Here is an 18,599-nt window from a genome sequence, read left to right as displayed (position 1 = left end):
GAAGAGTGGGGGAGGGGGAGGGAAATGGGAGGCTGGGAGGAGGCGGAAACTTTTTTTTCTTATTCTCAATAAAATAAAAAAAATAAAATAAATAAATAAATAAATAAATAAATAAAGGGAGGGAGGGAGGGAAGCTCAGTTTTAAAATGCAGGGTTAAAGAGCTTCCCAAGCTTTATTATAAAGAAGGGCTTGTTCTCAGAATTACTGTTCTTCCTAAACCAATGCCAATATCTTGACCTTACAGATGCTGACCTTCATATCTAAAACAGAAAAGCTACCTGCCAACACCTGTTTTTCTGTTAAATTTTTTCACTCCCAACACAGTAAGAGAAAATAAACATGAGATGAAAAGAGAATCCTCACATTACTTATCTCCTTCCCATAATAGTTCACTGAAGAAGCTCTATTTCCTTAGGCTAAGAATTCCTAAGAACTTTAATATGACTCAAAAAATATCAGACCCACTCTCACTGTGTTAGTCCCTCTGGTCTAAATCCTGCTGTAGCTCAAGCAGACCTGGATTTCGTTCCCACCTGCCTTAGTCTAGGAAGTGTGCAGAACTATACCTAGCCATGGGGCAATTTTTTTTAACAAAGACAATTGCAATGCACAAGAGAATATATCAGTATTGTCGAAAGAGCTAGACTTTCCATGTGTACAGAACCCACCTGATCTTTGCTAAATTCTTAACCACAAGATAGATACTGTTCTGTGATGTATAATATATAACTACCATTAAGATTATACTGTTTTACAAAGACAACAAATTAAAACTGGTCCTCTACTGCCATCTGGTTGAGATCATAAAATACCAATCCTAAATCAGAAAGTTTTCAGCAATAAAACTCCTTAATAAATTATTAAAATAAAAGATTTAAGAATATCAGCACTTGAGAGTCAAAGGCAAACAGACATACCTCTGTATACAGAAAACATTCTCTGTAACAAAAACAACAGAGTTCTCAAGAAGCCCAGGTTTGCCTTTAATTTGATATATGGCCAAGATTTTACCTTGAACCCTTATCCTCCTGCCTTTGCCGTCCAAGCACAGGATTAGAGGCATGCTCTAACACTGGAGTTTTTGCTTCCAAGTTTTTAACTCTGGAATAGCATGGAATAGCGTGCCTGGTTGAATTTCTGTTTGTAAATTGCAAAGTGAAGCTGAAAGACTCCCTTCTGCATCTGTTAGATCTGACATGACCTTCATACTAAAACTCTAGGTTGCAGCTGGACTGCACAGACCCTGAGTATCCTCATCATGTGTTGGCCACTTTCCACCCAAGCAGTCAGGACAGGACAACCTTTACAAGAAGGAAGTGGACTCCTTCCACAGCCTAACAGTGCTCACCTCCTACCATCTTTGATGGAAGCATTAGACTATCTATGAACATGCTTTTCCAATGTTGTTGATTTTTTTAAACTACCAGATACTACTTTAAAAAAAAGAAAAAAGAAAAAAAAAAACCCTTTGCTATCTATCATTTTGATGGTCTTAAGAGCCAGCAGAATCATTTTGGATCCTTATTCCACTATGTGAAACTACTGTACTTAAACAATTTATGTGTATTTCCAAATTTATAATGTTTAGAAATTTTTATTTTTAAGTCTGCTGTTGTCAGGGGGCAAGATAGGGAGATTAATATAGAGCCTTGCTGTTTTGCCTAGGCTTGTCTTCAGCTCATGAGTTCAAGAAATCCTGCTTCCTGAGTAACAAGGACCTCAGGCCTCAGTGTCTGACCTGAAAGTTTTGGTTTTATAACAGTACAAGTGTACATCTGGTTTACTCAATAGCCAATAAGAAAATGAGGTCTACCATCAATCATATAAATAATTTCTGGAAGAAGGTTTGATACACAGAAACTTTGGGTAACTTCAATGTCATGAAAAACACTGAGTCAGAACCACCCAACTAAACTGTTCTTAGAAACAGTGAGATAATAAGTTTTGATGTTTTAAAATGCTAAGTATTGGATAACTTTGACAAAGTAATAAAAACAATTAAGGAAAAAGGGAAATATAAACAAGTATACCATTTCAATAACCTTCTGGGTTACAAAATATAAGGGCCATGAAGCATGCACAGGGGCAAAAATAATCTCCACAGATGGAGCTGCCATTTTACACAACCCAATAAGATGCAGACCCCAGACCCAACAGCAACTGAAAAATGACAAGACATTTGTACAAAAAAAAGAAATGTATTTTTAAACCAAAATTCATAAGGCATGCATGTAATCAAAGTGATAGAAAAAGAGGGTCCTCCAACACAATCAGCTGTATCAAGTTCAGTCAGAAGCCTATAGTCCAAAAGCTTCCTAGAAAGTTTTTGTCTCATGGCTTTGTAGTCTGAGTTTTGCTGGGGGAGGGTGGAAGTGGTTATTTACCACAAGTTGACCTTGACTTTGCAGCAGTGTGGGTTCCAGTTCCTCAGTGGAAGGTCTGAGTGGCCACTGCCTTACTGCCCCAAAGAACACACTTCTAGTAAAAGCCCTCCTTCAGCAAACAAACAATCCATATGCTAGAAGAGCAGTAATAACAGTTCATGATCTCACTGGGACCCTTAGTATCTTTGACTTTCAAAAGCCTTTATAAATCCCTGTATCTTTGAAATATTAAAGTGAGTTTTCTTCCTGCCACTAAAAAAAAGGAATGTAATCCATCCCACTAATCTAAAACTATTTCCAATAGGAATAAAAAATTGTTTTCACTATTCAACTTCAACCACAAAGCTGAGCATGGCCTATAATCCCAGTACTTGGGAAGTGGAGGCAAGAGAATTAGTAGTTCAAGTTCAACTTCTGCTATGCAATAAGCTCCAGGCTGGCTTGGCAGTGGTGAGACCTTGACTCTCTCATAATAATAATAATAATAATAATAATAATAATAATAACAACAACAACAACAATAAAATAATTTTCAACCATAGAATTGTTTTTAAGAGGCTAGAGAGATGGCTCAGCAGTTAAAAGCACTTGTTCTTCTTCCAAAGAACTTGATTAGATCCCCAGCACTTATAACTACTTGTAACTCTAGCTCCAAAGGTTCTGGCACCATCTTCTGGCCTCCATGAGCATCTACCACACATACACACACACACACACACACACACAAAATCTTTTTTTTTTAATGTTTTTAAAAGATGTTTACCATGGCTGGAGAGACAGCTTAGTGGTTAAAAGCACTCAGTGCTCTTGCAGAGGACCCAGGTTCAATTCCCAGCACCCACATAAAGAATCACAACTGCCTATAATTCCATATCTAATGAGTCAGACTTCTGTCAGCTCTTATACAAAAGTGGTGCACAGAAATATACTGGTCTACATAGTTAAGTTCCAGACCAGTCAAAACTATAGAGCTCTTATCTTAGGGGGAAAAAGTCTTTTAAGAAGAACATATTCAGTCATGGGTTGGCAAACTATGACTCCAAAGAAAATAGTGCCTACTGCTTTGCAATAAAGTAAGTTAGTTAGTTTGTGAGTTTGTGTCAGGGTCTCCTGTACCTTGCACTGACCTTGAAATTGTTATGTAGTTGAGGATGATCTTGAACTTTTAATCCTCTAGCCACCATCTCACAAATGTTGGGAATACAAGCTTAAGCCACTACTGCCCAGTTTTACTCAGTGTCAGGGACTAAACTCAGGGCCTACCCCTGCTAGTCAGGCACTGTAACAACTACATCCCTGACCCCAAAATTAAGTTTTCCTGAAATACATTTACATAAAGATACTAGAATAGCCGGCCAGTGGTGGTGCACACCTTTAATCCCAGCACTCAGGAGGCAGAGGCAGGTGGATCTCTGTGAGTTCGAGATCAGCCTGGTCTACAAGAGCTAGTTCCAGGACAGGCAACAAAGCTACAGAGAAACCCTGTCTCAAACAAACGATACTAGAATATCTGGCAACTAAATTATGAAATAAGGATAACAAAAAGAGATCCCAAATGCGCTCATGGTGCCACATGCCTATAATCCCAATACTCAGGAGACAGAGGTAAGACGTCCGTATTAAATCAGGTATGATGGTTCACACCTATAATCCCAGCACTGGGGAGGATAAGAAGATTGCTGTAGGTTCACCAGGTGTTTAAGGCTAGCCCAGGTTAAAGTAAAATTCTGTCTCAAAAAATTAAAATAGAAAACTTTTTCACAAAAACAAACAGAATTCTGCAGCCAAAATTTAGCAGAATGAACTAAAACTTTATACAACTTAAAATACCAACAGATAAAAGCTATATAATTTCTGAAACACATTTATTTCACTGTTCAAATCAGAAACTCACAACCTGAGAAGTATACACTTTCCCTAACAATATAATATTCTTCAAGCATGACAGTTATTTGTGTAATTGATTTTGAGTAGTCAAACTTACCGAGTACCATCTGCTTTCCAGCTTACTTTATATGGCTTCTGCTCTAAAAGTCTAATATTTTGCTTGTCCATGGAAACAGGTTGTGCTCCAGGGAACCCAGACCTTAAAGAAAAAACATTATTCTGTCATAGCTACAACCCATATAATGTTATCATTGTGTTAAACCAATCTCTAATGGCTCAAAGGTTGATCACAATATTCTTCCTATCACGAGATTAATTTCAAATGGAATAGCATCAATCTCAGCCAGGAATAGTTGCATATTACTTTAAAATCAGCACTCAGAAGGCAGAGGCATGTGGATTTCTGTGAGTTTAAAGCCAACCTGGTCTACATAGTGAGTTCCAGGACAGCCAAAGCTACACTCTCTCTTGACATTTTAGAATACAACTTTACAGGGTACTAAATGGCCACTGCTATAATATAAATATTGGGCTAATTTAAAAATATTATATGCAGGACTGAAGAGAGAGAGCTCAGGGGCTAAAATGATTCCTATGAAAGTATGAGCACCTGCATTGGGATCCCCAGATCCCAATCAAAAGCCAAGCCTGGCAGGCATATGCTATAATCCCAGAAATGGGAAGAGTGGGGGGTGTGGAAACAGGCAGATACTGGGATCCAGTATTGTTAAGGTAATTAAGCTAAAATTCAAGTGTTTTCCTGAAGTTTAAACCACTGCTGCTTTACTATTTAGATCATGCACAATAAATGATGGGGAGGGGAGCACCCAGCCCACAGGTGCACAGTGGAGGCAGAGGGTGACACGAGGAGTCTTCCTCATCATTAGCCAGCAGAAACAAAGAGATCAACAAAAACAACTCTGGTGACAACAATAATGTTGTATTCTTGAGAATGATGTAAATCAACTAATCCTGATTCAACTTAACTGTTACAGATTACCTTGAAAAACACGTGACATCCTCTTAAGCACTCAATGTACACACTAACTTTAAGAAGCAAAAAAAAGTCAAGTTAATGCTTTTATTAATTTTAAGTATTAAAGAATAAATTTTATTTAAAACTTGAAAATATGCCTTACCCTTCCCAGCCACAGAACTGATGACATTTCTGCTGTACCTCTCCTAACTTTGGTTGAGTTGTTACTTGAGTTACACCTTTAACAGTTATACCTTCCAAGAAAATAGCACCCTTTAAAGGAAAGAGAAAATAAAATGATACCATATATACATACATATATACACGCACACATATATATAAAGAATAAATGTATTTACAAATTAATGAGCTAGTTAAACCTAAGAAAACTCATATTAAATAGAAATGATTGGTTCTGCCTGCTGTAACGAGTGGCATTTATACTCCACCAGACACAGGGCTTGGGCAAAAGGATTCTAAGGTCTCCATAGGCTATATAGCAAGATCCCATCTCAAAGCCAAAGAAAAGAAAAGGTGTACCCCAGGAAAGTCTATAAAATTTTCTGTGCTTCTGTTTTCATACTTTTTAAAACTAAAACATTAGTCTAAGTGTATACTAAATCAGTTTCAGACACATCAGAGAGCTTCTGCATCACTTTCAAGTAAAATTATGTAACAACTCTAGCTGACAATGTCATTAAAGAATAAAAAAACCTGGTCTACAAGTTGCAAAGTTCAACCTTCTGGCCAAGATCTGGCAAGCAATGCACTTGGGAAGAGGAAGAAAAAATTCAGAGTTCATCCACATATCCACTCTGTCAGGTCCTCAGGAGTCCTAAGTCTTTCTAGCAGACAGCACTCTTACACTGTCTCAAACTCAGAATGAGATGTATCGTCATCTAAGAAATCTTCCATTTGACTGCCTTAAAATAATGATAATGTTGGGATCCCATGACCTAAGGATAAAGATGACCAATGCTTTCCTGTTATACCATTACCTTGACCCAACAACAAAACTCCAGTCCCAGGTGATCCAACCCATTTTATACCCCTATGGGCCCCAGATACACACACACACACACACACACACACACACACACACGAAACACTAATACACATAAAATAATAAATCTTAAAAATGAAAACACTTCTGATGCCAGCTGTGGTGATGCATGAGTATCATTCCAGCACTCTGGAAGTTGAGGAAAGAAGCCTACAAGTTCAAGGGCAGTTTGGCCACACAATAAGTTTGAGGCCAGCTAGGCTATATATTGACAACCTTATTTTAAAAAACACTTTAAAAATAGGCCATTTCTATTAATAAATACTACTAACTAATGAAAATAAATTCTGAAAGCAAAACTCTTAAGACTTGTAATACAATGACTAAGAATACCCAAGTGGTGTTAATATCCCTATAAACTATCATCTTAAATATGCCCAGCTGTGCCTTGTACCTGAGTGCCTCTCTTTTCTTAACCAGCATGCTTAAAGTCAGTATTAAAAATGTCTCTAATAAAATCCCAAATCTGCTTTAAAAAAGAAAAGGGAAGAAATGTACCTAAGGGCACAAATGCTAAGTAAGCACTCTACCAATTCTTTGGTGTAACTAAGATTTTTTTCCACTGGAAAGGCATGAAAAATAAACCTTTAAATTGTATCTCATTATAACTATTAAAATCAAAAAAATCAAGTAATATTTTCAAAAATGTATTAGGCATATATGCTCAAGATTAATGTTGTTTTTTAAAAGTATATTTGAAAAGCCAGACATGGTGGTACAAGGCTATAGTCTAAGTCGTCTACATATTTCAATTTCCTTATAAAAATTTATCATAAAGAGCAAGCAGGGCATGAACGATGGCTCAGGATGTAAAAAGCCTCTCAACCAAGCCTAAAGACATGAGTTTGATCCCCAGGATGTTGTCCTCTGACTTCTACAGGTGTGGATGGGTGTGCATATGTGTATCCATGGAGAGAGTATCTGAAATTAACAATTAGGAAAATAAAAAGAGGAACATAACAACAGACACCAACGAAATCCAGAGAATCATAAGGACATACTTTAAAAAAACCTATAATCCACAAAAAGAGAAAATCTAAAAGTCATTAAGTCTCCCAACCAAAAAAAAAAAAAAAACAAAACAAAAACAAAAACAAAAGAGTCCAGTGCCAGATTGTTTTAGTGCAGAATTATACTAGACTTTAATAAAGAGTTAACACGAATACTCTTCAAAATTCTAAAAACTAGAAACAGAAGGAACATTGCCCAATTCCTTTGATGAGGCCATAAGCACCTAATACCAGAACCACACAAAAATTCAACAAAGAAAGAGAACTACAAAGCAATTTCCCTTGTGAACATAGACGCAAAAATACTGAATAAAATACTCGCAAACCGAATTCAAGAACACACCAAAAAGATTATCCACCATGACGAAGTAGGCTTCATCCCAGATATTCAGGGATGATTGAACATACAAAAATCAGCCAATGTAATCCACTATATAACAAACTAAATGGAAAAAAAAAAACACATGATCATCTCATTAGATGCTGAAAAAAAATCTTTGACCACATCCAACAGCTCTTCATAATAAAAGGCTTGGAGAGAATCGGGAATATAAGAACATACCTAAACATTTAAAAAAAAAAAAAAAGCAATTTACAGTAAGCCTATGGCAAACATCAAATTAAATGTAGAGAAACTGAAAGCAATTCCACTAAAATCAGGAATAAGATAAGCTGCCCACTCCATATCTATTCAATAGAGTATTTTAACTTCTAGCTAGAGCAGTAAGACAACTGAAGGAAATCAAGGGGTTATAAATCAAAAAGTTGGAAGTCAAAAAATATTGCTATTCACAGATGATATAATAGTATACATAAGTGACCCCAAAAATTCTACCAGGGAACTCCTACAGCTGATACACACCTTCAGCAAAGTGACTGGAGACAAAATTAAGTCACAAAACTCAGTAGCTCTTCTATACACAAACGACAAACAAACTGAGAAAGAAATCAGGGAAACAACACCCTTCACAATAGCCACAAATAATATAAAATTCTTGGGGTAACTAACTCTAACCAGCAGCTGATAGGAGCATTAGGCAGAAAGAGAACCCAAACTAGAGGTCTCCATCAGTTCCCTCCCCTTGAAGCTTGGGGAACCCTGTGAAAGAAGTGGAGGAAGAATTGTAGAAGCCGGGGCGGGGGAGGGGGGTTGAGGTGTCAAATAAACCAGGAGAACACAGTCCACTGAATCCACTAAGTACAGTTCATAGGAACTCAGAGACTGAAGCGAAAAATCACAAAGACTGCATGGTTCTGTGAAAGGTCCCCTGTACATATTATGTTGTTAGCTTGCTGTTTTTTTGTTGGACTACTAACAGTGGGAGTGGGGGTGTCTCTGACTCTTTTGTCTGTTCTTGGTATCCTCTTCCTCCTACTGGGTTGTCTCATCCAGCCTTGATATGAAGGTTTGTACCTAATCTTATTGTGTTTTCTTATGCCACAGTCAGAGGGTATCCCTCAGTGACCTAACTGCTGAGGCCCTTTTCAAATTTTATGTGAGAGTATTTATCTGACCGGCTTTTTTATGTGGTGGTGCTGGGAACAGAACTCTAGTCCTCATACCCTGTATATGCACTTATTGAATGAGTCATCTCACTAGCACAAAATTAAGTTACTTTTGAAAATATTTAAAGCAATTTACATTTGTGGGTGATCTTATAGTCTTCAAGATGTGCAAGCACAATTAAAAGTTTTCCAACTAAGAATTTAAAGAAAAGAACCTAAAGTAACAGTTACATAATTTATATTAAAAAAATCAAGGCATTTTTCCTCCTTGCTGTGAACCACTGTCAACTAAGACATGACTTGTAGTGTCTACTGGCCAACCACAATATACCTTAATTACTAACTTCATTAACACTTCATTTCCTCCACACTTCTGTCACTTTACCTTTGGTCTATACCAAGTCTGTCTTGTGTACAAGTTAAAGAGTCCTAGTCCTCTTAACAGATCTCCTGTCCCTGCAGGAAAGAGGAAGATAACCCACTCTACCACATCCAATTAAACACAGGGTCTCCTGTATCCTATCCTCACCTACAACTATGTAGCAGAGGGTAGCCTTGAACTCCTGAGAGCTGGAATCAACATTCACCACTTATACAGTGCTAGAAAGGAATCCAATGCTTCATGCATGCTTGGCAAGTATCTACCACTGAGCTGTAGCCACAACCCAACTCCTAATACTTCATCAGACTTATGCCTAGAAAATTAAGAAAAGTTGACTAGAGAAGTAGAAGTTTTCTAAGTTGTGTAAGTACAAAGGAAACACCACCTATGGCAGGCAACAGTTATATTAACTGTATGACTATTTTGCAGAAACATTCTCACTAGCTACTAGGTAATATACTAAATCTATTATTCTATTGTTAATACTTAATGTACTCAGTAGTTCTTAGCTAATCTCAATCTAACCTCTAAGAGTTTTTTGGTTTACATAAGAAACAAAACCAGGATGACATTCTTAACTCCCACTTATCTCTGGAAAAAAAAAAAAAAAAAAAAAAAAAAAAAAACAAATGGGCTGCAAGATGGCTCAGCAAGCAAAGGCATTTGTTGTCAAATCTGACAGCCTGAACTCAGTCCCAGAACATGCAAGATGGCTGGGGAGGAATGAGTCCCACAATTTGTCCTTTGACCTCACATTACCACCACGGCAAGCATGCCTCACCACCCAAAGAATAATAATCATGTAAGACAAAATTTTAAGGAACAATTGCTGGCTAATCATTAAATGTGAACCATGGTGGGGCATGCCTATAATCTGTCTCAGCACTAAGAATATTACTCAGCACTTTGACAAGAGGATTAGGAGTTGAGAGTAGGCTGGGCTTCATAGTGAGACCCCACCACAACTTTTTAAGGACTCCATCTGGCTCATAATGTTAGGAGTTTCTTAAAAGGTTTCATGTAGAACCAAAATTAATTTCACAATATCAGAAACCATTATTATGCTCTTCAACAGAGAGAAAGAAAGAGAGTGCGAAATAACAGAAACCTAGCCAATATCCCACAATAGGTTTGAACAAAAATATAAATTATGGCTCAGCAGGTAAGGGCCCCTGCAGTTAGCCTGACAACCTGAGTTTGACCCCCAGGACCCATACATAGTATGAAAAGAGAACTGACTCCCACGAGTTGCCCTCTGACCTCCACATGCATATTGTGCCATTCCCACACCAAGGCACACACATTCAAGCATGCACATACAAAATACACAAAATAACTGAATAAATAAATGTAATTTAAAATAATTTTAAAAGAACAGCACAGTATTTGTGAACATTACCAGTTTTAACCGTTCTTTTCTCCTTTTACCAAAGGAAGCACTTGACCCAGGTTCTGAGTCCCTTTTCCCATCTTCATCCTCATCTTCTTCATCATCATCCTCAAAACACCAATCTGGCAATACAGGTGGTGGTGGTGTTTCTTCTATATCACCATAGCGACGAAAAAGTTCCTTCAAATAATCACCCTTATAGATTCCTGGTGGTCTGGCTTGGGCAAATGTAGCAACTGCTGCTTCAATACTATGGAAAACAAGCAATGCAATTTTCTCACTAGTGTCCATTTATGGGGAGTTGTCAATAATTAACTCATACTCAAAGTACCACAAAAAGTATAACAGGCATATAAAACAGAAAAACCAAAGTCTTTCTTTATCAGCAAAGTTTTCAATGATAAACTAATTCCAAAAATACATACACATGGTACACTGCAACATAAGGTACACATAGATCACCCACCTATAATACATGGGCACTATAATATATCATACATTATATATAATACATAGACTGCTATAATATATGGTACTAACAAATAATATATTATAAATGTTTAAAACACATTGCTGTGAGTGCTCATGACAAACACGGATAGCCAATGAAAAGAAATTTTAATAAAACATTAAAGGTCAAGGTCTCAAAGAAAAAGAGCAGTCAAAAGAATGTGAACAGAAAAGTGAACAAACACAGTAATTTTTAAGAAATCTTTTTACCAAAAGACCCAGAGCCAGTCACAAAGAATACATACACATTTTGAGAAAGAGCTAACCATTGGCTGAGTCTGGCATAGGAGTCTGATGTTATTGTGTACAGTGTTCTAAATGACTAGAGCTGAAAAATATACAAAGTAGAAAACCACTGATTGTAAAAGAAATAGAAAACAATTGCATCCGTGTTTTGCTTGACTGTATTCCAAAAAAGGATCTACTGGGTAAAAGGATTTAGAAACACTAACTATGAACCTAGAGAAGTAAAAAGAAAGTTCAGTCAGCAATACCCTATTCTCTAAGAATTTCAGGTAACTAGGTTCTAATCTCTCAAAATCTAAAAATGTACTTCACAAGTAACATGTTCGATAAAGACAAGATTGTTTAAAGGGTAATGACATCCTAAAATGCTTCCTTCACATAGCACTATGTTTTCCTAGTAATTAACAGCTATAAAAGACAAATTTCAAAGGAAAAAACAGGACATTTCCAAAGCTGAATACAAACACAAACATTGATGACCCAACCTCTGCAACTTTTAAAATACAAGAAAAACATGGAAAAATAAGTACACCGTTTATAAGATTCTTAATCATCATGAATTGTCACATACATCTTCTTCCACTATAATAAACCTATATACCTCCAATCCATTTTCTCCACCAAAAAGGCACATATGAGGAAACCGGTCCGGTTGAAGCCATGGGTGCAGTGAACACCTAGAAGAAAAAGCAGTTTGGGTTAAACTGAACCACTCCAAAGGCGACATTCTGTTTTAAATGACAACCTGATTTCCAAACAGTTCAGTTAGTTACTTAATTACATTATGTATTTGTATATTCTAAAAACTCAAAATACTCCTTTAACTTAATAGCTTGTCAATTTAAGTTCTTTAGGGTCTAATTTAGAACACTAGACAGAAATTTAATAATAAAACACTGGTTCATTAGTTTAAAATGCTTTACTGTCTAAAATTTGTCATTAAAAATTTTCAAGAATAGGCCAGATGGTAGTGACTGACGCCTTTAATCCCAGCACTCAAGAGGCAGAGGCAGGTGACTCCCTGTGAGCTAGAGGCCAGCCTGGTCTACAAGAGCTGGTTCCAGAACAGCTAGGACTGTTACACAGGGAAACCCTGTCTCGAAAAACAAAACAAAAAAAAAAGATAGATAGATGATAGATAGATAGATAGATAGATAGATAGATAGATAGATAGATAGATAGATAGATAGATTGATTCAAGAATTGAGGCTGCTCCACCACCATCCCTACCCAATGGACACTGTAACCTACAATACACACTCTGCACCCAAACACACTGAAACCTTCACCCTCTCCCTGGTCAAACATTCCACTCAAAATCAGCAGCCCCTAGAGATACAAGCACTGCCTACATCATAGAAGAGATGGGTAGACCAGCAGATTAAGAACACATTCAACAATATCAAGAACAATATGACACCACCAAAACCTAGTGGTTCTGCAACAGCAAGACCTAAACATCCCAACACAGATGAAGCAGAAGAAAACGACCTTAAAACAACTTTATGAAGATGATAGAGGCCCTTAAAGAGGAAAAGAAATTCTTTTAAAGAAATAGAGGAAAAGACAAACAAAAATTTAGAAGAATTAAATTAATCGCTTTAAAAAAAAAAAAAAAAGAAAGCCAAGAAAAAAATGATCATACAGGTGAAGGAAATAGCTCAAGTCTTGAAAATTGAAATACAGGCAATAAGGAAAACACACAGAGGGAATTCTAGAAATGGAAAATCTGAGTAAACGAATAGGATCTATAGATACAAGAATAACCCGCAGAATACAAGAGATGGAAGAGAGACTCTTAAGGCACTAAAGATACAATACAAAAAATAGATTCAAAGAAAACGTTAAATCCAACAAATTCTTACAACAATCCAGAAAATCTGGGACACCATGAAAAGATCAAACCTAAGAAAAATAAGTATAGAAAAAGGAGAAGAATTCCAGCCCAAAGCCACAGAAAATATATTTAACAAAATCATAGAAAAAGCCTTTCCCAACCTGAAGAAGGAAATGCCTATGAAGATACAAGAAACTTATAGAACACCAAATAGACTGGGCCAAAAGAAAGAAAAAGAAAAACTCAGTCCCCTCACCATATACTAATCAAAACAATAAACATACAGAATCCTTTAATCCTAGCACTCAGGAGGCAGAGGCAGGCGGATCTCTGTGAGTTCGAGACCAGCCTGGTCTACAAGAGCTAGTTCCAGGACAGGCTCCAAAACCACAGAGAAACCCTGTCTCGAAAAACCAAAAAATAAATAAATAAATAAATAAATAAATAAATAAATAAATAAATAAATAAATAAATAAAAGAATACTAAGTGCTGCAAAGGAAAAAGGCCAAGTAACATATATGAATTACACCTGACTTCTCAATGGAGACTATGAAAGCACAGACATTTAGCAGACACTAAGAAACCACGGGTGCCAGTCCATACTTACTATACCGAGCAAAACTTTTAATTACCATAGATAGAAAAAACAAGATACTCCATGACACAACCAGATTTAAATAATAAGTATCTACAAATCCAAACCTATAGAAAATACTAGAAGGAAAACTCCAACCCAAGTAAGTTAGCTGCACCCACGAAAACACAGGCAATAGATAATCCCATACCAATGAATCTCAATTCTGAACATGTATTCCCCAAATACAAAGGCACCCACATTGGTAAAAGAAACATCACTAAAGCTTGAATCATATATCAAACCCCACACATTAATAGTGGGAGACTTCAACACCCCACTCTCACCAATAGACAGGTCTCTCAGACAGAAAATTAACCTAGAAATAAGGGAACTAACAGAGGTTATGACTCAATTAGACCTAACAGACATCTATAGGACATTTCACCCAAACACAAAAAAAACTGTACTTTCTCAGTACCTCATGGAACCTTCTCTAAAACTGACCACATACTCGGTCACAAAGCAAATCTCAAAAGATACAAAAAGAACTGAAATAAAGCCCTGTATATTATTGAATCAGCATGGGTTAAAGTTAGAATTCAACAACAACACAAACTACAGAAAGCCTACAAACCCATGGAAACTGAACAATTCTCATCTGAATTACCACTGGATCAAAGAAGAGATAAAGAAAGAAATTAAAGACTTCCTAGATTTTAATGAAAATAAAAGCACAACATACCCAAACTTATGAAACACTATGAAAGCAGTGTCAAGAGGCAAGTTCATGCACTAAGTGCCCACTTAAAGAGCATGGAAATTTCACCGTGACTTAACAGCACACCTGAAAGCTCTCAAACAGAAAGAAGCAAACTCACCCGAGGAGAAGATGACAGGAAATAATCAAACACAGGGCTGAAATTAAAATAGAAACAAAAAGAATACAGAGAATCAATAAAGCAAAGAGTTGGTTCTTAGAGAAAAAAACAAGACTGACAAATCCTTATCCAAACTAACCAAAAGGCAGAGAGAACATCCAAATTAACAAAATCAGAAATGAAAAGGGGGACATAACAACAGACACTAAAGAAATTCAGGGACTCATTAGGTCATACTTCAAAAACCTATATGCCACAAAAATTGGAAAATCTAAAAGAAATGGACAATTTTCTGGATAAGTACCTAATACCAAAATTAAATCAAGACCAGATAAACAATTTAAATAGACCTATTACCCCTAAGAAAACAGAAGTAGTCATTAAGTTTCCCAATCAAAAAAAGCCCAGGGCCAGTAGGTTTCAGTGGAAACAAAGAGCTAATACCAATACACCTCAAATTAATTGTTCCATGTAATAGAAACAAAAGAAACAAAATTTTTTTATAAGGCTACAGTTACCCTAATACTGAAACCACACAAAGATGCAACAAAAAAGAGAATTACAGACCAATCTCCCTCATGAACATTAATGCAAAAATACTCAATAAAATACTGGCAAACCAAATCCAAGAACACATTTAAAAAGAAAAATCACACAACATGACCAAGAAGGTTTCATCCCAGAGATGCAGGGTTGGTTCAACATATGAAAATCTGTCAATGTAATCCACCATATAAACAAAGAAAAAAACCACATGATCATCTCAAGATGCTCAAAAAGCCTTTGATTAAACCCATCACCCCTTCATGATAAAGGTTTTGGAGAGATCAGGGATACAAGGAACATATACATAATAAAGGCAATTTACAGCAAGCCAACAGACAACATTAAATGAGGAGAAACTCAAGCCGATTCCGTTAATATAAGGAACAAGACAAGGCTGTCCACTCTCTCCAAATCTATTCAACTACATCTTATTAGAGCCATCACCATCCCTGACTTCAAGCTCTACAGTAATGAAAACAACTTGGTATTGGCACAAAAACGGACAAGTGAGCCAAAGACCCGAATATTAATCCATACACCTATGAACACCTAATTTTTGACAAAGAAGCTAAAACTGTACAATGGAAAAAAGAAACCATCTTCAATAAATGGTGATGGCATAACTGGGTATCAACATGTAGAAGAATGTAAATAGACCCATATCTATCACTATGCACAAAACTCAAATGCAAATGGTTCAAAGACTTCAATATACATCCAACCACACTGAACTCATAGAAGAGAAATTGGGAAGTAGTATTGAACACATGGGCACAGGAGACTACTTCCTATATAAAATCTCAGTAGCACAGACACTGAAAGCAACTATTAACAATGAAACCTCCTGAAACTAAGAAGTTTCTGTAAGGCAAAGAACATAGTAAGACAAAAAGGCAGCCTACAGAATGGGAGAAGATCTTCACCAACCCATCTGACAAAGGGCTGATCTCCAAAATATATAAAGAACTCAAGAAGCTAAACATCAAAATACCAAATGATCCAATTAAAAAATACGGTACAGATCTAGGCAGAGAGTTTTCAACAGAAGAATCTCAAATGTGATATGGGAGTGTCATATATCAATCTGTTGATTTCATTGGTTAAGTAATAAACACACTGCTTGGCCTCATAGGTTAGAGCATTGGTGGGAGGAGTAAACAGAATAGGATGCTGGGCGGAAGAGGAAGTGAGGTCAGACTCTGCTCTGCTCCGAGAGAGACCCGACAGCTCTCTGGAGCAGAGACACCAGGATGGACGGAGGCTAGACTCTTCCCGGTAAGCGCTCCTTGGGGTGCTTACACACATCATTAGAAATGGGCTAGTCCAGGTGCGAGAATTGGCCTGTAAGGGCTAGAGTTCATGGGCCAAGCAGTTCTTTAAATGAATACAGTTTGTGTGTTGTTATTTCGGGTATAAGCTAGCCAAGCGGCCGGGGTGTTGGGGACACAGCCCTGCTGCCGCTCCTATTTCAACACAAATGACCGAAAGACACTTTAAAGAACTGCTCAACATCCTTAGCCATCAGGGAAATGCAAATCAAAACAACTCTGAGATGCCATCTTACATCTGTCAGAATGGCTAAAATCAGAAACACTGCTGACAGCTTATGCTGGAAAGAATGCGGAGTAAAGGGAACACTCCTCCACTGCCTGAGGGAGTCAAACTTGAAGAGCCAGCCACTTTGGAAATTGGTATGGCAATTTCTTAAAATATTGGGAATCAATCTACCTCAAGACCCAGCTATGCCAATTTTAGGCATATACCCAAAGGATGCACAATCATATCACAAGGACATGTACTCAACTGTGTTCATAACAGCATTATTCCTATAGCCAGAACCTGGAAACAACCTAGATGGCCCTCAACCAAAGAATGGATAAGGAAATGTGGTACATTTACACAATGAAGTACTACTTGACTGTAAAAAAAAATTAAAAATTAAAAAAAAATTACATCATGAAATTTGCAGACAAATGGATGAAACTAGAAAAAAAAATCATTCTGAATAAGTTAACTCCAACCCAGAAGACAAACATGGTATGTACTCACTCACAGGTGGCTATTAAGAATAAAGTACAGGATAACCAACCTACAATCCACAGCCCTAGAGTGGCTAGATAACAAGGAGGGCCCAAAGAGGGAAGCATGGATTTCCCTCAGAAGTTAGAGAAGAAAAGATCTCCTGGGTAAACCGACAGCAGGGGTTGGGGGATGGAGAAATGGGAACTAGAGGGAGCGGGTTGGGTGGGTTGGGGACTGGAGGTGGGTTGGAGGCAGGATGGAGGGGAAGATTAATAAAAGAAATGTCCTGATGGGGGATTCACTTGGGGGACAGGGATTAAACCTAGAACCAGGGAAACCCCCAGGAATACATAAAGATGACCCCAACTAAGACTCCTAGCAATGGTGGAGAGGGCGCCTGAACTGGCCATCTATGATAGGCAGATTGGTGACTTCCCTAACTATCATCAGAGATACTTTATCCAGTAACTGATGGAAGCAGAGGCAGAGATCCAAAGACAAGCACTGCTCTGAGCTCCCAGTCTTGTGGAAGAAAGGGAGGAGGTGGAGGGCAGGGGGTCATGATGGAGGAACCCACAGAGACAGCTGACCTGAGCTCATGGGGCTCATGGACGCTGGACCAACAGTCTGGGAACCTGGATGGGATTAACCTAGGCTGTGTGTGACAAACTGGAGCTTGGTCTCTTAGGAAAGCTTCTAACAATGAGAGCAGGACCTCTCCCTAGGGCTTAGCTGTCTTTTGGCACCCTGTTCTCCATGCTCGATTGCCTGGCCCCTGCCTCAATTTGATGTGCCATGCTTTGTGCAAGCCCATGGGAAGCCTGTCCCTTTCTGAACACAGATGGAGAAATGGATGGGGGGGGGGGAGTATTGAGGATTATTACTTTTCAGGTATGTGACTTTTGTTTACACTATATTTATTTAACTCTGTGAAGCTGTGTTACTGTGCCTATCTAAAACACGTGATGGTCTAATAAAGAGCTAAACAGCCAATAGCCAGAAAGGAGAAAAGACAGGCGGGACTGGCAGGCAGAGAGTACAAAAGGAGAACAAGGAGCAAGAGAACGAGGAGAAGAGGACATCAGGGGCCAGTCATCCAGCTACACAGCAAGCCATGGAGAAAGAAGTAAAGTAAGGTATACAGAAAGATAAAAGCCCACTGGCAAAAAGTAGTTGAGATAATTTAACATAAGAGAAGCTGGAAAGAAACAATTCATGCTAAGGTCTGGCATTCACAAGTAATAAGCCTCCGTGTGATTTATTTGGGAGCTGGGTGGTGGGCCTCTCAAAAAGCCAAGAGTAAAACACCCACAATATTTTGGCGTTCCAATGTGAGGCCATATTTTCATGTAGGGCCTGAGAAAGCTGAAAGAAAAAGTATTT

General features: G+C 37.7%; 1 protein-coding gene across 6 annotated transcripts in view; it reads right to left on the bottom strand.

Annotated features, from left to right (window-relative positions):
- The window catches only part of Rngtt (RNA guanylyltransferase and 5'-phosphatase), a 182,122-nt gene that overhangs the window by 145,139 nt on the left and 18,384 nt on the right, over positions 1-18,599 (bottom strand). For all 6 annotated transcript variants that reach the window (XM_050145469.1, XM_050145470.1, XM_050145475.1 and 3 more), the window contains 4 exons: positions 11,957-12,032; positions 10,609-10,849; positions 5,412-5,521; positions 4,370-4,471 (listed from right to left, as the gene is read on the bottom strand). In XM_050145469.1, the coding sequence (XP_050001426.1) occupies positions 4,370-4,471; positions 5,412-5,521; positions 10,609-10,849; positions 11,957-12,032 (529 nt within the window). The remainder of the gene's footprint in view (positions 1-4,369; positions 4,472-5,411; positions 5,522-10,608; positions 10,850-11,956; positions 12,033-18,599) is intronic.

Source organism: Alexandromys fortis, unplaced genomic scaffold (assembly GCF_014885135.2).
Source record: "Alexandromys fortis isolate MF-2015 unplaced genomic scaffold, M_Fortis_MF-2015_v1.1 scaffold_2_26212498_36691700, whole genome shotgun sequence".
In the NCBI taxonomy this organism is placed as follows: Eukaryota; Metazoa; Chordata; class Mammalia; order Rodentia; family Cricetidae; genus Alexandromys; species Alexandromys fortis.
The sequence above is the reverse complement of the archived record's forward strand: the minus strand, read 5'-3'. Positions and strand labels throughout refer to the sequence as shown.